Here is an 18,063-nt window from a genome sequence, read left to right on the forward strand (position 1 = left end):
GAAAAGCAAGGGAGAGCGTCCGAGTCCTCCGCCCCAGCCAGTGTGTGCTCGCTTTTCTTGCCTCTGCCCTCCGTTTTTCAAAGCCTCAATTGTTGTTAGGCTTCAATGGTCGTGGTAGTATTCCTCTTGAGACTTGGAAGAGATCACTTCTGTCCTTCATTGGTGCAAATCACACACAAGACGTTTTCAAGAAGAACAAAGCACGTCATTGACCGCACTCAGGAGACTAGGCTTTATCTCATTTACCACCGTCAGGCACAGTGTGACCTCGCCCACACCGTCCCGGCCACTCACTCCGCCCCCTTCTTGCTCGCGCACTCACAGCAGCTTCGTTCGGTGGCTTGGTTGTTGGCCCTGCCTCCAAAGCACCAGCCCTTTCTCTATTTTTGCTCCCGTTGTAGCCCCGCTCCTTTCGTTAGGTCGTCCTCTGGGTGTACCCCAGAGCCTCTCTTTGACTTTACTGTTCCCAGTCCAACACCGCGTCTGCGGTCGGTCGTTGTTCGTTTGGGCTCCATCCTTGCGCCACAAAAGGCCGCTGCCCAAGCTCACCATGGCTGAGAACGCCACGCAGTCCACACACATTTCTTCGTCCCATGGGGCCGAGGCCTCAGGCAAGGCTGGATCCTGTTCGGGTCCCTGCACAGGTGAGGAACCTCAGGCGGGAGGGCCGAGAGACAGGGTGCTATTTTGTAGCTCAGATCATGTCCTTAAGTGGCTCTTAAACAAAATTACTGGGGGAGGAGACTCATCAAGCATCATCAAACGCAACAGAAGGCCTATGTGGAGGTAGAAAGAGCCGCGAGAGATATATTTACACTGAAGGTAGGAGGGGCGTAGGTGGTCCTTGGTGGTGAGGGCTCGAGTATACGATGAACATGGTCGGGAGTGCTAATATGGCACACAGTGGATTCCAGCATGGGACCGCGTGTGCAGTATATTGATAAATAATCGTTAGGTGTGTGATTTAATTGGTCACCGCTGACTAGCGGTACAGTGGGTGAATGAAGCAGATTAAAGCGTACATGAGGTAGTTTATACCTTCTGGGATCTCCAGCCACACGGTCCTGTAATGGACCTGTGTGTGTGTAGTTCTGTGTGTGTGTGTGGCTATGTGTGTGTGTGTGGCTCTGTCTGTGTGTGTGTGGCTCTGTCTGTGGCTGTGTGTGTGTGTGGCTTTGTGTGTGTGTGGCTCTGTCTGTGGCTCTGTGTATGTGGCTCTGTGTGTGTGTGGCTCTGTGTGTGTGTGGCTCTGTGTGTGTGTGTGGCTCTGTCTGTGGCTCTGTGTGTGTGTGGCTCTGTCTATGACTGTGTGTGTGTGTGGCTCTGTGTGTGTGTCTCTGTCTGTGGTTCTGTGTGTGTGGCTCTGTGTGTGGCTGTGTGGCTCTATGTGTGGCCCTGTGTGTGGCTGTGTGGCTCTGTGTGTGTGTGTGGCTGTGTGGCTCTGTGACTCTGTGTGTGTGGCTCTGTGTGTATGTGTGTGCGTGTGGCTCTCTGTGTGTGTGGCTCTGTGTGTGTGTTGGGCTCTGTGTGTGTGTGTTGGGCTCTGTGTGTGTGTGTTGGGATCTGTGTGTGTGTGTGTTGGGCTGTGTGTGTGTTGGGCATTGTGTGTGTGTTGGGCATTGTGTGTGTGTTGGGCTTTGTGTGTGTGTTGGGCTCTGTGTTTGTGTTGGGCTCTGTGTGGGTAGCTTTTTATGTAGGTGGCTCTGTGTGTCATTTTTTTTAAAACTGTTTTATTGATATAAACATTAGGGCATGACAGTTACACACAATACATATTCGTAAATGGCCGCAATCATAACAGGACTTCATGATAATGCCGTACAGTTCATAGTCAGTAGGGATGAATTTTTTCAGACATCTCTCCTCCCAGGCACCCCATCTCATGATTCCAGCTATGGCGATGTGACCTGCCCCTCTAATGGCGGTGGTTCACAAATATAGCCTCTGTATTTGTTCCATGCACCCCATACTTTTCCCCACTTGTGAGGGCACCCACGATGTACAAAAACCGACTTTTCGGCTATCATTGCATCATCCAAGTCTCTGCACCAGTGTCGGAGCATGGGCGCCACATCAGATCCCCACAATCTAGCAATGTTACGTTTGGTAAACATCATTCCCAACATGACCCAGTCCTGGCTCTGTGTGTGTGTGTGGCTCTGCCTGTGTGTGTGTGGCTCTGTCTGTGGCTCTGTGTGTGTGTGTGTGTGTGGCTCTGTCTGTGGCTCTGTGTGTGTGGCTCTGTGTGTGTGGCTCTGACTGTGGCTCTGTGTGTGTGTGTGGCTCTGTGTGTGTGGCTCTATGTGTGTGTGTGGCTCTGTGTGTGTGTGTGGCTCTGTGTGTGGCTCTGTGTGTGGCTCTATGTGTGGCTCTGTGTGTGGCTGTGTGGCTCTGTCTGTGTGTGTGGCTGTGTGGCTCTGTCTGTGTGTGTGGCTGTGTGGCTCTGTCTGTGTGTGTGGCTCTGTGTGTGTGTGTGGCTCTGTGTGTGTGTGGCTGTGTGCGTGTGGCTCTGTGTGTATGTGTGTGGCTCTGTGTGTGTGTGGCTCTCTGTGTGTGTGGCTCTGTGTGTGTGTGTGGCTCTGTGGCTGTGTGTGTGTGTTGGGCTCTGTGTGTGTGTGTTGGGCTTTGTGTGTGTGTTGGGCTCTGTGTGTGTGTTGGGCTCTGTGTGGGTAGCTTTTTTTGTAGGTGGCTCTGTGTGTGTGGGTGGCTGTGTGTGTGGGTGGCTCTGTGTGTCATTTTTTTAAAACTGTTTTTATTGATATAAACATTAGGGCATGACAGTTACACACAATACATATTCATAAATGGCCGCAATCATAACAGGACTTCATGACAATGCCATACAGTTCATAGTCAGTAGGGATGAATTTTTTCAGACATCTCTCCTCCCAGGCACCCCATCTCATGATTCCAGCTATGGCGATGTGACCTGCCCCTCTAATGGCGGTGGTTCACAAATATAGCCTCTGTATTTGTTCCATGCACCCCATACTTTTCCCCACTTGTGAGGGCATCCACGATGCACAAAAACCAACTTTTCGGCCATCATTGCATCATCCAAGTCTCTGCACCAGTGTCGGAGCGTGGGCGCCACATCAGATCCCCACAATCTAGCAATGTTACGTTTGGCAAACATCATTCCCAACATGACCCAGTCCTGGCTCTGGTGAGTTAGGTCATTTGCCTCCCATACATTCAAAAGGCAACGCCTCGGTTCCGGCACCAGCGAAACACCCACTGCCTGTGAAATCGTGCGCATCACCCTGACCCAGTATCCTGCAATGTTGCGGCAGTCCCAGATTGTGTGAAAGAAGGTACCCCTCTCCCCGCACCTCCGGAGACAGTATGGGTGTTGAGCTTTCTTAATGGCATAAAGCGTCGTTCTGGTGTAGTATGTGCGATGGAGTATTTTTAATTGAATCAGTCTGAGTCTCGACGGTATTGCTGTTTCACGCGGGGATGATAGGGCCTCTTGCCATTCTGATTCTTCAAATCTCACACCTCCCTGGACCATGTGTGCTGCAATCTAGACGTTGGGTCAGGCAAGTTGTTAACTAATTTGCGGTAGGTGAAGGATGTTGCCCTGGTGGTCATATGCTCTGTCACAAGTCTATCCTCAAGTGGGGTGGCCTCAGGTAACAATGTGCCAGGCGCTATAACTGCCTGTAGTGCATGCCGGATTTGGAGATACCTGAATTTTTCTGTGTGCTACATTCTGTACTGAGTTTCTAATTGTGTGAATTCGACCATCGCTCCCCTTTTCCATAGGTCACCTACCATGGAGATCCCAATATTGTCCCAGGCTTGAAAGCCTTTACTGTTCCTGAGTTGTCCCAGCTTTTGCGTGTCCCAGAGGGGCGTTATTTGTGTGATTGTTCGCGCACATTTTAAGCGGGCCTTAGCTTGGTACCATATGTGAATAGTATGTGCCGTTGGGCTGGATAACCCTGGCGGTCTACGTGTGCTGTATAGGGCCGACAGCAGTCCGTCCCCCTCCAGTCCCTGCCTGTCCGATCGATACGCCGGCTCGTCCTGTGGTGCATGAAGCCAGAAGTTGATAATGTAAAGGTGCGCCGCCCAGTAATATAGTTGCACGTTTGAAAGCGCTATTCCTCCACCGTACCAACTACGTACTAGTTTGTCCCGTGCGATCCGCGCCGGCCCATTCCCCCAGAGTAAACCCGACACTTCAGCCACAATGGTGTTGAAGTAGGCCTGAGACACTGGAAACGGCGTATTTTCTAGGATATATAAAAAACACTGAAGAGACATCATTTTATAGAGCGTCGCTTTTCCCAACATTGTGACAGGAAGACCGTTCCAAACCGCTACATCCCGTCGGAACCTTTCCAGTGGGGGCTTCAGTTTTTTTTACATAGAACTCGTTGGGATCTGGAGTTACAAATATGCCCAGGCTTCGGCAGTGACCCGAAGCGGGCAGTCTGTCGGTAATAGCGGTGGTGGGCCGGCCAGCACAAACAATACGGACTTGGACCAATTTATGGTGTAGCCAGACACCCTGACGAACTTTTCATAAATATTCAGAAGCACAAGGATGGATTTTCTCGGGGAGGTGAAGTACAGAAGTACGTCATCGGCATATAATGATATGCGGTCTTCCCAATTGTCAGTCCATTGGAGTCCGCGGATTGAGGGCTCCCATCTAATCCACGCCGCTAAGGGTTCCAAAGCTAACGCGAACAATAAGGGTGACAGAGGGCATCCTTGCCTCGTTCCCCGGGCCAGAGGGAAGTCTCGCGATATATGGCCATTGGCCACCACATGTGCTATCGGTTTGGTATAGAGTAGAGGGACCCAGGCGCAGAAATTTGGGCCGAAGTCCAAGTGTTGTAACACAGAAAATAAATACGGCCATTCAAGCATATCGAACGCCATACGCGCGTCGAGCGAGAGAATGGCTGCGGGTTCCCGTATTAACGATCTTCGAGCCATCACCACGTGCAGTCACCTCAGATTAAGTGCCGTGCTCCGCTGGGGCATAAACCCAGACTGATCTGGATGCACTAATGACTGCAAGTGAGGGGTCAGCCTCGTCGCCAGCAGTTTTGGCAGTATTTTGGCCTCTGCGTTGATTAGAGATATTGGGCGGTATGAGCCACATTCCTCCGGGGGTTTGCCCGGTTTGTGAATCGCTATAATTGTAGCCAATCTTTGGTCGCGTGGCAGTTCTCTGTTCTGCAAACTATCACTCAACATATTCAAGAGGAAGGGGGCCGTGAGGCTCGCTGTATGTTTATAGAATTCAATAGGGAAACTGTTCGGCCCCACTGCTTTCCCGGACGCTATTGAGCTGATTGCCGTCTGTACTTCTTCAACGGTGATATCAGCCTCCAACAGCTGTGCCTCTTCTGTGGAAAGTGTCGGCATTGCAATATCCTTAATATAGCCATGGGCCTCCTCTATTGTGAACGTGGAACGAGAGGCGTAGACTTGTTCAAAATGGTCCGCCAGCGCTGCTTCAATATCACTCAGGCCGATACCAGGGAATCTGTGGGCGTGTGCAGTTGCGCGATCACCCGACCCGCCTTCTCCTTTTTTTCCAGCCATGCCAAGAGCTTGCCTGTTTTATCCCCTAATTCATACACCCTGTGACGCCTGGGCTGTGACCATCTCCCTCTGATATGCTACAAACTCGCTTTGTTTGAGTCGCACTCTTTGTACAGATTGGGGGGTCGGGCTATCTGCGTGTTGGCTCGTTGCAGCAAGCAGTTGTGCCTCTATATCATCTAGTTCGGCCCTTTTCTCCCTTTTGTGCCCTGTGATAGCGGCTACAGCCTGTCAGCGTGCCACTGTCTTGTAGGCTTCCCAAATGATGCTGGGCGACTGCACCGAATTTGCATTCTCCTGAAAGAAGTTATTAGTAGTTTCCATGAGCCCTTTTAGTATTGCAGGTACGCGTAAATAGTTGGGATAAATTGGAAAAATATGACGTCTGACCGGTTGATGGGTGGTGTATGATAACAGTATTGGAGAATGATCTGATATACCTCATTGGGCGAATATCTACCTCAGTCACCCCTCCCAGGCCTTCCGCAGAGACCAAAAAGTAATCAATACGCGACAGGCTACCATGGACCCCTGAATGGAAGGTGTATTGTTTTGCGTTAGGGTGCCTGTAGCGCAACGCGTCCGTAAGTCCCAGAACCTCTATTAGAGCGTTAAGTCGATGTTTACTTGGTGCGTTTGGTTTGTCTGGGTATCTATCAGTATTCCCGTCCACTACTTCATTAAAGTCGCCCCCAATCATCATCATCTCCCCCTCCGGAAGTGCAAGCAAGAAAGCCGTGAGTGCCGGGTGTGCTATCGCATGAAGCACAGGTGGGACATAAACGGAGACTAGATTGAACAACTTCCCTTCCCACTGACAGGTAATGGCTGCAAAACGTCCCTGATCGTCAACTTTCGTCTGTTGTATGATTAGTGGGAATTGTTTCTTAATGAGAATGCCCACCCCCCTTAACCCGGAGGAGAACTCAAAGTGTGCCCCCATTTTGTAGCCCCACTTATCCATGGCCCTGCATGTTGATCCTGTCAAGTGAGTCTCTTGTAAGAGAGCCACCGCGGGTGCGCAGCGTTTCAGGTATTGCAGGACTAGGCCTCTCTTTACTTTATCTCCCAGTCCTCGCTCATTCCAGGTGAGTATCGTTAGAGGGGTACCCGGGGTTAGCCGAGACATCTGTTGAGTACTGTCAATATGAGTCTGTGTAGCCATGTTAAGCATAAGTAAGTTGAAACTTTACCATCATATCGCAACAATATAATCCCCTCACGAAAGCAGCCAATCATCACAGCAAGTGTGCCCACCACTTGCGTTTCAAACCCGCAAGTCTTGCCAACAGAAACAAAAAGGAAACTAATCAGAATACAAACACCCCTACTTCCCAACCCCCCTCCCTCCCTGCCTCCCTGCTCAGCGGACGTACAAGCGCCCGCCCCCCCAAACTTAGCAGAGTGCTTCTTCCCATCCCAAACCATTGTACTTGCTTGTCTGGGTTATAGGTCCGATGGGAGCGGCAGCCCTTTCCGCTCTCCAAGGCCCGTCCCAGGCCACTGTCCATAGTCGTTTCGTTCATTGTCATGTTGTAACGACCGGGTTCTAGACCAGATGGGATCAGCTCCTGAGAGCCCCTCCAACCCAGCCGGAACGTAACCACCTCCCTCCTCAGGACCCATCTATCCAGGCACCTGGGTACCTACCTGAGGATGGGGAACTCGCAATATACAAGCTCATATCATCAGAAACACCACTAAATCTATAGGGATACTAAGAATACTCACTGATTACTAAGGACATCCATGCCCTACACCACACTCATACCTCATAGTCTCGCGACCACATGGGTCCAGACTAATCTACCCTGGGGCAGTTCTGATTATTTACCATTACACACTGATTACCATCAGTGCTCACTCGACACACAATCTGGCGTGCCATACACACTGCTCACCCTCAGTGCTCACTCGACACGCAATCCGGCGTGCCATTCACACTGGGCTGCAGCCCCAGTGCTCTCTGTTTATCCGGTCCACAATCCGACGGACCTAAACACCGTATCACCCCGGTGCTCACTCACTTACAATCCGATCTGCAATCCGGCAGATCTACACACTGACCACTATCAGTGCTCTCACTAACGCCACTTACCAATGACGACCACTTTCCTATGAATACCTTCAGCTCTCCCTCTATGTTGGGAAGTCTCTCTCACTATTCACTAAGGGTTCGCTACTACAATAATATTATGGGATGGCCGAATCACTTAGTGTCAATAATTCCCTACCTCAAGGGCTCCTCTCTCTCCCTAATTATTCAGGCTACTTACCGGATCAGGGGCAGCATCTGTTCTGGCTGTAACATCTGACTAGAAGAAAAGGTTACCTGTGCTTTAAGAACAATAGACATTAAAACGCTCTCTATCATAAGAACAACACATGCACACTAGTTCACTAAGAACTGGGGTATCTTTATTACAATAATGATGAAATACACATACACAGATCTGCGGGGTCTCTATAACTAACAGGAACTTTAACACACCGCTGAAAGAAAAGGATTAGACATACAGTATGAGGACAAGGTTATCTGCGGGGTCTCTTGATTAACAGGAACTTTAACACACAGATGAAAGAAAAGGATTAGGCATACAATAGAAAGCACTAATATAACAAAACTGATAGCACCTGATTAGTATGAAGTCTTGCTCTAGCGGTCATCTGGGCTCCTCTCTCGTCTGTGCCTTACCTCGTCTTAGATTCTCTCCTGCACTCTTGGACACACATCTGCGCTGATCACTTTGCACTGGACTCCTCCCCCACGGACTCTCTCCACCTTCCGACTTCAATCTAATGGTTTCTGCCGCTTTGATAATCGTTCGTTCCACTAGCTTTTTCACTCTGTTTAAATGTCTCTGTGCCAATGTCCAATTAACTCCAGCTGCTCCCACAGATTAATCCACGATATAACTTCAGTCTCTTCTAAAAGGCATTACTTCAGACTCCAGCTATTCACAACTCCTCCTGATAAGTAACTGCTTCTGACTGCTTCCTTCAGTTCCAGCTCACTGACTGTCTGTTTGTCTTCTCTCTGTTCCAAGCATCTTCTGTCTCTTCTCCTCCTGCAACTCCACTCCTCCAACTCTACCAACACTCTCTGCTCCTCCAATTCAACTCAACTAACTGACTCCGCCTCTGCACTTCACTATTATGGAATGCTGTTTCCTCATGGAAAGTTCCAGCCATCAGCCTCCTCCCACCAGGTCCATGCACCAGGCTCCTTGCTCCAGACGCTCCCACAGTGATCAACTGCTTGTTTCGTCTAGAGACCTGAGCCCAGGGACACTTCTTGATTAGATTCAGCTCTGGCCGGTTCTCTCCGGTTCGCTTAGGGCGAACAACAGCTCAAAACCAAAATATTACCTTTTCCCTTAAAGCATCTCATCTCTGCAGGGATAGAAAGCAAAATGGAGTCTCTCTAGTTCTGGGCCTTGTAGGCCTGAGAAGGATGAAATAACCCTTAGCTCTGTCAGAGTACCTACACAAACCATAATATAAAGTCAGGACCACAGGATCCACCGTCTACTATAGGCAAAATAATGAAAGGCAAAGCCAATAGGCAATAGATGGATTAGAGTAAGGGATCTATCATCATATAAAGCAGTTATCCTCTTCTAGGTCTGGAAGAAAGGGCTTAAAAGAGCCAACACAAGCTAAGAATACATATCCTAGATGTGAGCAAGCTTAAAGTCTTTATTACTCCAAAATAGAGCCAAAAAACCCGTCAAGACACATGTACAGTAACTGTTGGTGTCTTGGGAACCGTCTGTTCAGGAGTGTTGGTCTTGCTCAACCTCTTCCACTGCTGTCCCCGACGATTGATCCGAGTCCGGTCGTTTGGACGCTCGTGTTGCGGAGTGGTCCCCGTCCTTCCTGCGGTGTTGGTTCCTGCTTCCACGACGGGGTCCTCCTGCTTGCCTCCAGCCTTCGAGCCAGTCGAACGACGCTTCCGGGGTCTCAAAGAACTATGTTTTTCCTTCCGCCACCACTCGGAGCCGTGCCGGGAACAGCATAGAGTAAGGCAGTTCCTGTGCCCTTAGTGCCTGTTTGATTTCCATGAAACTCCACCTGCGACGTGAGACCTCGGCCGTGTAGTCCGGGAAGAAGGCAATCGTTGCATTCTGTACTTGAATTGGTGGCGAGATTCTAGCCGTTTGCAGGATTGCATCCCTGTCCCGAAAGTTAAATAGTCTGACTAACACCGGTCTCGGGGCTGCGCCAGGTTTCGGCTTGCCACCAGGGACCCTATGCGCCCTCTCCACCGAGAAGAAGCTGGACAAGCCTTTGGGTTGCAGTCTCGTCTTCACTAGTTCCTCTACATAAAGGTCCATTGCTTGTTTGCCTTCACTCTCTGGAATTCCAAGTATGCGCACGTTATTTCTTCTGGAGCGCCCTTCCTGATCATCCAGTTTCTCTCTCTGCAGCTTGATCTCCGATTCAATTCGCGACAGGGCCGTTTGCAGCTCTGATGTGTCTTCCACCAGTGACTTGGTGACCACTTCCACCTGCTTGACCTGATCGGTCATTTTCTGGAAATCTGCCCGCAGCAGCGATACATCCGTTGAGATCGTTCCTACCGTGGCCTGGACATTCGTTAACGCCTTCATTATGTCTTCCAGTGTGACCTTCTTCGCCCCATCGTGGTCCGCCGCTTTGCCCGCCGACAGGCGCCGCTCCGTCAGAGGCGGGAAGCTCTTGTCTTATGCATATTTGTCGAGCTTAGCTTGCGTGGTCAGATTCCTCTTCCTGACATGACTCGTTCACCGTTGGGCATACAATCTGTCGCGCATTAGTAGACAGTCACTCGTGCGCCAGAACCTTGAGTTATCACTTGTTTCACTACTGGGAATGAGGTAGCGGTGTGCGGCCCTCGTTGTTTGCCAAGGACTCTCAGCGGGTGGCTACATTAGGTATGGGTCTCAGGACACCTTTGAACCTTCCGCCTTACTGCTGCTCTGTATCACCAATGGCGTGAAGTAGACTGTACCTCGGGCACGGGACGCCTGGGCTCTCAGCAGCAGCTCGTGCTGGACTGGGCGTTTTCACTGACCTGCTCGTGACTGGGTGTCCGTCTTGTGTGGGGGTGGGAGATGCACTCGTGTAGGGTCAGCTTCGCTGGATTGACTGGAGTTACTTGGTGCTTGGTCACCTCCATGACCCCTCTAGAAACGGGCTCCTGGTTCGCTGGTGCTTACCGCCACTGTTCTGAAGCGGTCTTAAGGGGTCGTGCAGCACTCTACCTCGGCGCCTGCAAGGAGCGCCACCCTCTTCTATAATGGCCGTGTGCCCTTCACCACTGGTGCTCTGTGCACGGAGCGATTTCAGGCTCCTCCCCCTTTTCTGGGTCTTACTTTAATTTAGGCCCGGCTTCAGGGCAGCTGGTAGGCCGGCGCTAGTCGTTTCCCGACTCCCGTCCCAGCACTTCACCTCTCGCGGGGGGGGGGGGGGTCCACAAGCCGTGGTCCCTGCAGCTTTATTATTGTCCCTCTCGCGGCCGTGTGGATCGGTTATGCCCCTCTCCTCCCGGGGCCGGTGGTCGGAGGTCCCGGCTGTTTCACCACCTGCGGGTTCCCAGGGCGCTCTGACCGCAGCACGCACCGTTGCGCTCGTGTCCGCCGCTGCCGAGGGGCTCCTCTAAGGTCGCGGCTGCACTGGGCGGAATTGAAGCCTGTGTCGTGCTGCTTGCTGCGCCCGTTCTCCCCTCCGTTAGGGCCCTGGGTCTGGGATCACTTTAGGCCGTGGTCTTCACCCGTCACACAGGCCGTCCCAGATCGCCGCGGGCTACCGATAGTTTTGTCGGTTCCCGACATCGCAGTCACTCCGGAGTTTCACCGGCCGGCACCGCTTGGTCCTACACCTCGGGATGGGCCCCAGGAACACTGTAAATTTGCGGATCAGTAGACGGATTTATAGGAAGGGCTGAGTTTTCCGCGGAGCTCCTACGCTACACAGCCATCTTAATCGGCTGCTAGCCACTACTTTCGGCTCTGTGTGCCGTCCAAACCATCATGCGCACTTTGATCTCTCTACACCCAAGCTGTGTGATGCGGCTGGGTAGAGTAGAGGCACAGGCTCCTAGGCCCTGAGTGAGCGTTGAACAAGCCGCGCAGGACATTCATGGTGCTGCTCTCATGAGAGCAGCGTCACAGCGGCCCTCATTCTACTCGACCTCTCCGCTGCTTTCGACACAGTCTGCCACAGCACCCTTATACAACGCCTCAGCAACATCGGCATACAAGGAAAAGCCTTGAGCTGGATCATCTCATTCCTCGCCGGGAGAACTCAAAGAGTCCGACTTCCCCATTCAACTCAGAGGCCACTGAAGTCATCTGTGGAGTACCACAAGGATCATCACTCAGTCCCACCCTCTTCAACGTTTACATGAGTCCACTCGCCTCCATCGCGCGTCAACACAACCTTAACATCATCTCTTACGCCGACGACACCCAGTTAATCCTTTCCCTCACCAAAGACCCTAACACCGCCAAAACCAATCTTCACGAAGGCATGAAAGAAGTAGCCGAATGGATGAAACATAGCCGCCTAAAACTCAACTCAGACAAAACGGAGGTGCTCATCCTAGGATCTTCCCCCTCTGCCTGGGACGACTCTTGGTGGCCTTCCGCTCTGGGCACAGCAACCACACCCACAGACCACGCACGCAACCTGGGCTTCATCCTAGACTCCTCTCTCTCGATGTCCAGACAAGTCAACGCAGTCTCATCCTCCTGCTTCAACGTACTTCGTATTCTCAAAAAGATCTTCCGCTGGATCCCCCTCGATACAAGAAAGACTGTCACCCACGCACTGGTCACGAGTCGACTGGATTATGGTAACACACTATACGCCGGAATCACAGCAAAATTACAGAAAAAACTCCAACGCATCCAAAACGCATCAGCGAGACTTCATATTGGACATCCCTCGCCAAGATCACATCACCGGACACCTAAAAGACCTCCACTGGCTTCCCGTCAACAAGAGAATTACATTCCGTCTTCTCACCCACGCACACAAGGCCCTCTACAAACTAGGACCCGAATGCCTCAACACTCGACTGTCCTTCTACACACCCACCCGCCAACTAAGATCGTCCAATCAAGCCCTCGCCGCAGTCCAGCGCATCCGAAAATCCACCATGGGTGGCAGATCCTTCTCCTTCCTGGCGGCCAAGACCTGGAACTCACTCCCCACTCAACTCCGCCTTACTCAAAACCACATCTCCTTCAGAAAAGAACTTAAAACTTGGCTATTCGACAAAAATTGAACCCCCCTTCCCCAAGCGCCTTGAGACCCTCTGGGTGAGTAGTGCGCTATATAAATCCTTGAACTTGAACTTGAACTTGATTAGCGTCTAGGAGCCTGCATAGTGTGCAGGGACCCCGAGGAGAGGAATACCGAGACTGCGGTCGGCAACGTAGCAGCAGGTAAGTGTATTTATTATGTTCCCCCTACCACACACCTCTTCACCCTTTCCCCGCCCCTCACTTGTTAAGAAAGCGAGCCGCTACTGTACAGGCGTGGTTACTAGAACTGGAGGGACCGCTCAACCTCTTTCAGCATTCAAGGCTTCCCAGCTGTCTTTTTTTGTGGAAAGTGGTTGAATCCTCGTGTCTTGTATGTGTTTTACTTATGTGAATAGATTTCTTTCATTCATACTTTTTATTACGTTATAATTGATTCAATATGCTATTATTTACTTTTTATTAATGTACTCATCACATGTTCTACACACTCTGTGCAGCTGCATCTGGTGTAAGCTCATCATGTGTTCCCCCCACTCTGCTCAGTTCCTTCTGGTGTAAACTCATCACATGTTCTGCCCACTCTGTTCAGCTGCCTCTATTTCTATTTACATCATTTTTAGAGTGCATGGTGGCTGAAGGCACCCCAGAGTTGAGTAGGAGGCAGCATCCCAACCGAGAGGACTGAGCCCCTTGAGGATTAAGCTATTTAAAGAGCCAGGGTCTGATCGCTTTCCGAAAGCGTAGCTCATTTACAATCATACAAATAGCTGGTGGTAATGTATTCCAAAGATTTGCTACATTAAAGCTGAAGGAACGACCACCTCTTCTAATTTTTTTGATATTTGGGATGGATGCCAGGTGTAAATTTGTGGACCTGTCGTGGTCTATTCGGAGTGTACAGAGCGATCAGTTGTTGAAGGATAGGTGGACCATGGCCCTGCTCAGCGCGGTTTGCAATGCACAGTGATTTCAATTCCACTCTTTGGTCAATAGGAAGCCAATTAAGATCCCTCTGGCCCTGACTAGTTGACTGAGATCTAAGGATTCCAAGCAGTGTGTGTGCAGCCGCATTCTTGCACCACCTTTAATTTCCGTATAACTCTTTTTGGGGCCCCCCCAAGTAGAAGGAATTACCATTGTGCAAGCAAGACCATACCAAGGCTTGAATCACCACTTGTCTCGAAGTCTGGGAGAGAAAGGGTAGGATCTTGCACAGAAGTCTTACCATTCCAAAACAAATAGCTGCTGTTTTTGTGGCCTCGGCTTCCAAGGTCAAAGTATCTTCAAGCCACATCCACAAGCTTTTTATGACAGATTTAAGACTTGGCGGGGGACCAAGGCCAAGAGGCCAACCCAGACACTGTTGGATGTTGGACTTATTCCCAAGGATCTTTAATTCTGTTTTTGACCTATTGAGTTTCAGACAGGACTTATTCATCCAGCTGGCTACCTGCTCCAGACAGGGTCCAAGATTAGATATTAAAGTAGCCAAGTCTGAGGCAAGAAAAAACACCAGCTGGGTGCCATCTGCATACTAGACTATAGAGATTTCAAAGGTGGCTACTATACCTGCCAAAGGCTGAAGATATATATTGAACAGCGTGGGGCTAAGTGAGGATCCCTGCGGGACCCCACAAGCGACAGACAAGATGTTCGAAAAATGGTCTCTGTCAAAAACTTGGAATGTTTTTTCTTTTAAAAAGGAACCCACACATTCCAAGGCTTTCCATGTGACACCGGCGCGACCCATTCCATCTAAAAGTATGGAGTGGTCAACAGTGTCAAAGGCCGCACTGAGATCCAGGATCACAATAGCCACTATTGCCCCCTGATCCAATCTCTTTTTTGCCTCTTTCACTACTGCCAGAAAGCTGGCCTCTGTACTGTGCTTGGGACGAAAGCCTGTTTGTGTCTGGTGTAAGATTAAGTTATCTGTGAGAAACTTTGACAGACATCTATTCACAAACCTTTATGCCACTTTGCTTAAACCAGGGAGCAAAGATATAGGACACAAATTATCCAGACAGCATGGAACACGATTTGGTTTCTTTAGGTCAGCTCTAACTATCACATGTTTCCATTGACCAATTCCAACAAAAATGGGAAAATAATTTCTGGCTTTAACACAAGATTTCTCATTGATGCCGGTTCAAGAGGGAATCCTGATTTGATTTTCTGTAAAAAGACCGTGAACTCCTCTAAAGAAAGAGGGGGACATTGAGGAAATTGAGAAAAGGAGGGCAAGCATCCATTCTCACAATTTTTTAGTGTAGTGGAATTCTTACTTTTACCTTCCTTTTGGAATGATTGGTATATGTTTAAGATTTCAGAATTTAAATCCTCAACCAGAACCTTACACCTATCAGTGGATGGTTCAGTTCACATTCTTAACATTTTGAGGATCTGAATTTAAACAAGGTGAGTATGACCTTAAAATGTTTCTCCAGCTATCCTGATTTAACTTGGACCATAGCCAGTCTTTAACTCCTTTCCGTCTCTGATGGGGGATAAGTCCGGGTACCTCAAGAATGATAGGGATCAGATTATGGTCTGTCCAAGAGAGTGGCACCGGCTCCAAAACCTGTAATAGGGGGTTGTTGGTAATGCAGGGTCAAAAAGATGGCCTCCTATATATGATGGGCCCTGGACCCTTTGTTCCAGTTGGATCGCTGCTAGATCATGCCTAAAGCTTACTGCTTGGCAAATACTCACTTCTTCTAAATGCAGGTTTATATCCCCCAATGTCGTAAAATAGCTATATTTAGTGGCCAGATTTGAGAGAGTTTCTGGGAAAGACTGAATGAATTGACCACGAGGACCTGGGGGGCTATAAACTAATATCCTGGCAAACGTGAATGTACAAGACTTGAAACAGCAAACTCAAGACTTTTATACTCTGGGATTGTAGTTGTCAGTTTTGACAGATAAAACTAGCCTTCGAAATGATGGCCAGACCTCCACCCTTTTCTTTTCTCTATTCTTACGTATTATATAATAGTTTGGGAGAAGGGCTTAAACAATGTCGGGCCCGATTCCCCATGAAGCCAGGTCTCCGTGAGGAAAAGTACATTTGGTTTAGCATATTCCAAAACAGAAAACATATCCAGCTTATGACATGGGAGAGACCTGCAGTTCAACAAATACATATTTCCTCCCAATTTATATAGAGATTTACTGGCTGGCACTCTATTCAACTGACAAAATGTAATCGTAGTACTTACATATGTTGTCCCCTTAAGACTAATCCATTATGTGACTACAGCTCTCTTTGGGTCTCCTCTTAACTTCATCAAAGAGTCTCTGGGATACACTCTTATATTGGGGGCTGATGAGGCAGGCTCCCTGGCCCCTGTTCTGCTTCGGGTGCGGACGACCACTAGAGCGCTGACCCCTATTAGTGACTCTATGATTGAACTCTATGATCACTAAAGTGCATTAGAATCCCCTTTCAGAGTTTCTTTTCTCAACTGCCCCAACACAATTCCCCAACAAGTTAAAAAGATTCAGGTGTAATTTTATTACATGTTCCATCCACTCTGTTCAGCTGCTTCTGGTGTAAGCTCAACACATGTTCTGCGCACTCTGTTCAGCTGCTTCTGGTGTACACCCATCACATGTTCTACACACTCTGTTAAGCAGCGTGTGGTGTAAACTCCTGACATGTTCTACCCACTCTGTTCAGCTGCTTCTGTTGTAAACGCATTACATTTCCTACCTTCTCATTCCAGCTGCTTCTACAAGGTGTCGCGCATGGAAGCCGAGGAGATGTTGAAAAATCATCCTGATTGCGGCAACCTCCTCTTACGCCCAAGGCAGGACGGTAATGGTATTTCTGTCTCCACCTGCCAGAACTTTAATGGGTAAGTGGTTCAATTGAACTTACATTAGTGAGGGATAAATGTGGGACTGAGGCTTGCCACGCTGTTCACCACTGGGCATGATGGGGTGGGTTGAAGTAGCCGTGACCAAGTTGAGGTTGCCTGCCTCTCTACTAGAACCCATAGGGTGGGGCCAGGTGTGCCCAGCTCATTGTCACTGTCCTTGATGAGATATAGTTGCTGCCTGCCCGTGTTTATGTTGTGAAATGAACCCTGTTGTGATCCCTGTTGATGCTCACAATGTCCACACAGAGGGTGAAACTTGCACATGTCCAGGCTTGTGCCTGGGTGTGGTGTAAGATCTGTCAGCACCTTGGGAGTGAAGTGAGGTGATCTGCTGTCTCCTAGCAACAGCTCATTCTCACTGTGGGGGTTACACAATCCAATATCTGAGAAGTGCCCAAAGTATGGCATGGAACAGGCGTAAAGTCCTGCCAGTTTCTACTGTGTTTGTCTGCCATGACCACACACAGAGTCCATATTGTGTTGTGAAGGCTACAATATATTTTTCGCACATGGCAAAGTGGATTAGAGTGAGGCTTTCCAATGGTGCTGGGGGTTTGAGTGGGGTTGCTTGGTACTGCCATTGTCACAGTGATCTGTCATTGGCCCCCAGGATTGTTCCAAGGGGAATTCTGTGCAGGTTCATCTTTTGAGTGGGCTTCTGGCAGGAACAGGTACTAGTGTGTGCCACCAGAATATCACTACCAGACCTGCAAATTCTCCTAGGGGGGTTTATGGGTCATGATACTTGCCCACGGGTGTCTCTGTGAGTCTTAATGTCCTCACTGGTGCAAGAGAGAGGAGGATTCTTAGTATCTCTGTAGGTTCCAAAATCTGTTCTGGAAGCTCTCTGTGAGCCCGTCTCTCTGCTAGCTATCCCCATGGGCCTGATGTTCACCTGGATGTTCTAGGGATATCTGCTGCAGAGGCTTCCCTTTGGACCACATCTGCCTCCATGAGGTTGTATCTATTGTCCTCAGATATGCCCCTAGGTGTTGTTATGGACCTCACGGTGTATCATGAATGCCTCTATGAATCCCATTGTCGTCTTACACAGTAGGGGGGGGATAGGTGGTCTCTAGGCCTGCCTCGGGTCTTCCTGTGAACCTGATGCCTCTCCTTGTGGCCTTCGGTTGTTCCTGATACCTGGCCCTGAAGGAGTGGGAGTTGCAAGAGGACCTGCCTTCTGCTTAGAGGTTTCCTCCAGTGGTCCCAATATGTCCCCTTGGGATCTTTATCTATGAAAATAGATAACGAGATCAGTACCATCTCCTGATAAACAGTATTTGGAGAGACTTGATTCACTTCCCTTTGTAATCCTGCAGGCAGGCTGAGCATGTTCCTGCTGAATGACTAGTTGA

At 49.6% G+C, this 18,063-nt stretch overlaps 1 protein-coding gene across 5 annotated transcripts in view; it reads left to right on the forward strand.

Annotated features, from left to right (window-relative positions):
• The window catches only part of STAP2 (signal transducing adaptor family member 2), a 285,839-nt gene that overhangs the window by 96,927 nt on the left and 170,849 nt on the right, over positions 1-18,063 (forward strand). For all 5 annotated transcript variants that reach the window (XM_086947075.1, XM_086947078.1, XM_086947077.1 and 2 more), the window contains exon 6: positions 16,550-16,681. In XM_086947075.1, the coding sequence (XP_086803201.1) occupies positions 16,550-16,681 (132 nt within the window). The remainder of the gene's footprint in view (positions 1-16,549; positions 16,682-18,063) is intronic.

This window comes from Lissotriton vulgaris, chromosome 12 (assembly GCF_964263255.1).
Source record: "Lissotriton vulgaris chromosome 12, aLisVul1.2, whole genome shotgun sequence".
Taxonomy (NCBI): domain Eukaryota; kingdom Metazoa; phylum Chordata; class Amphibia; order Caudata; family Salamandridae; genus Lissotriton; species Lissotriton vulgaris.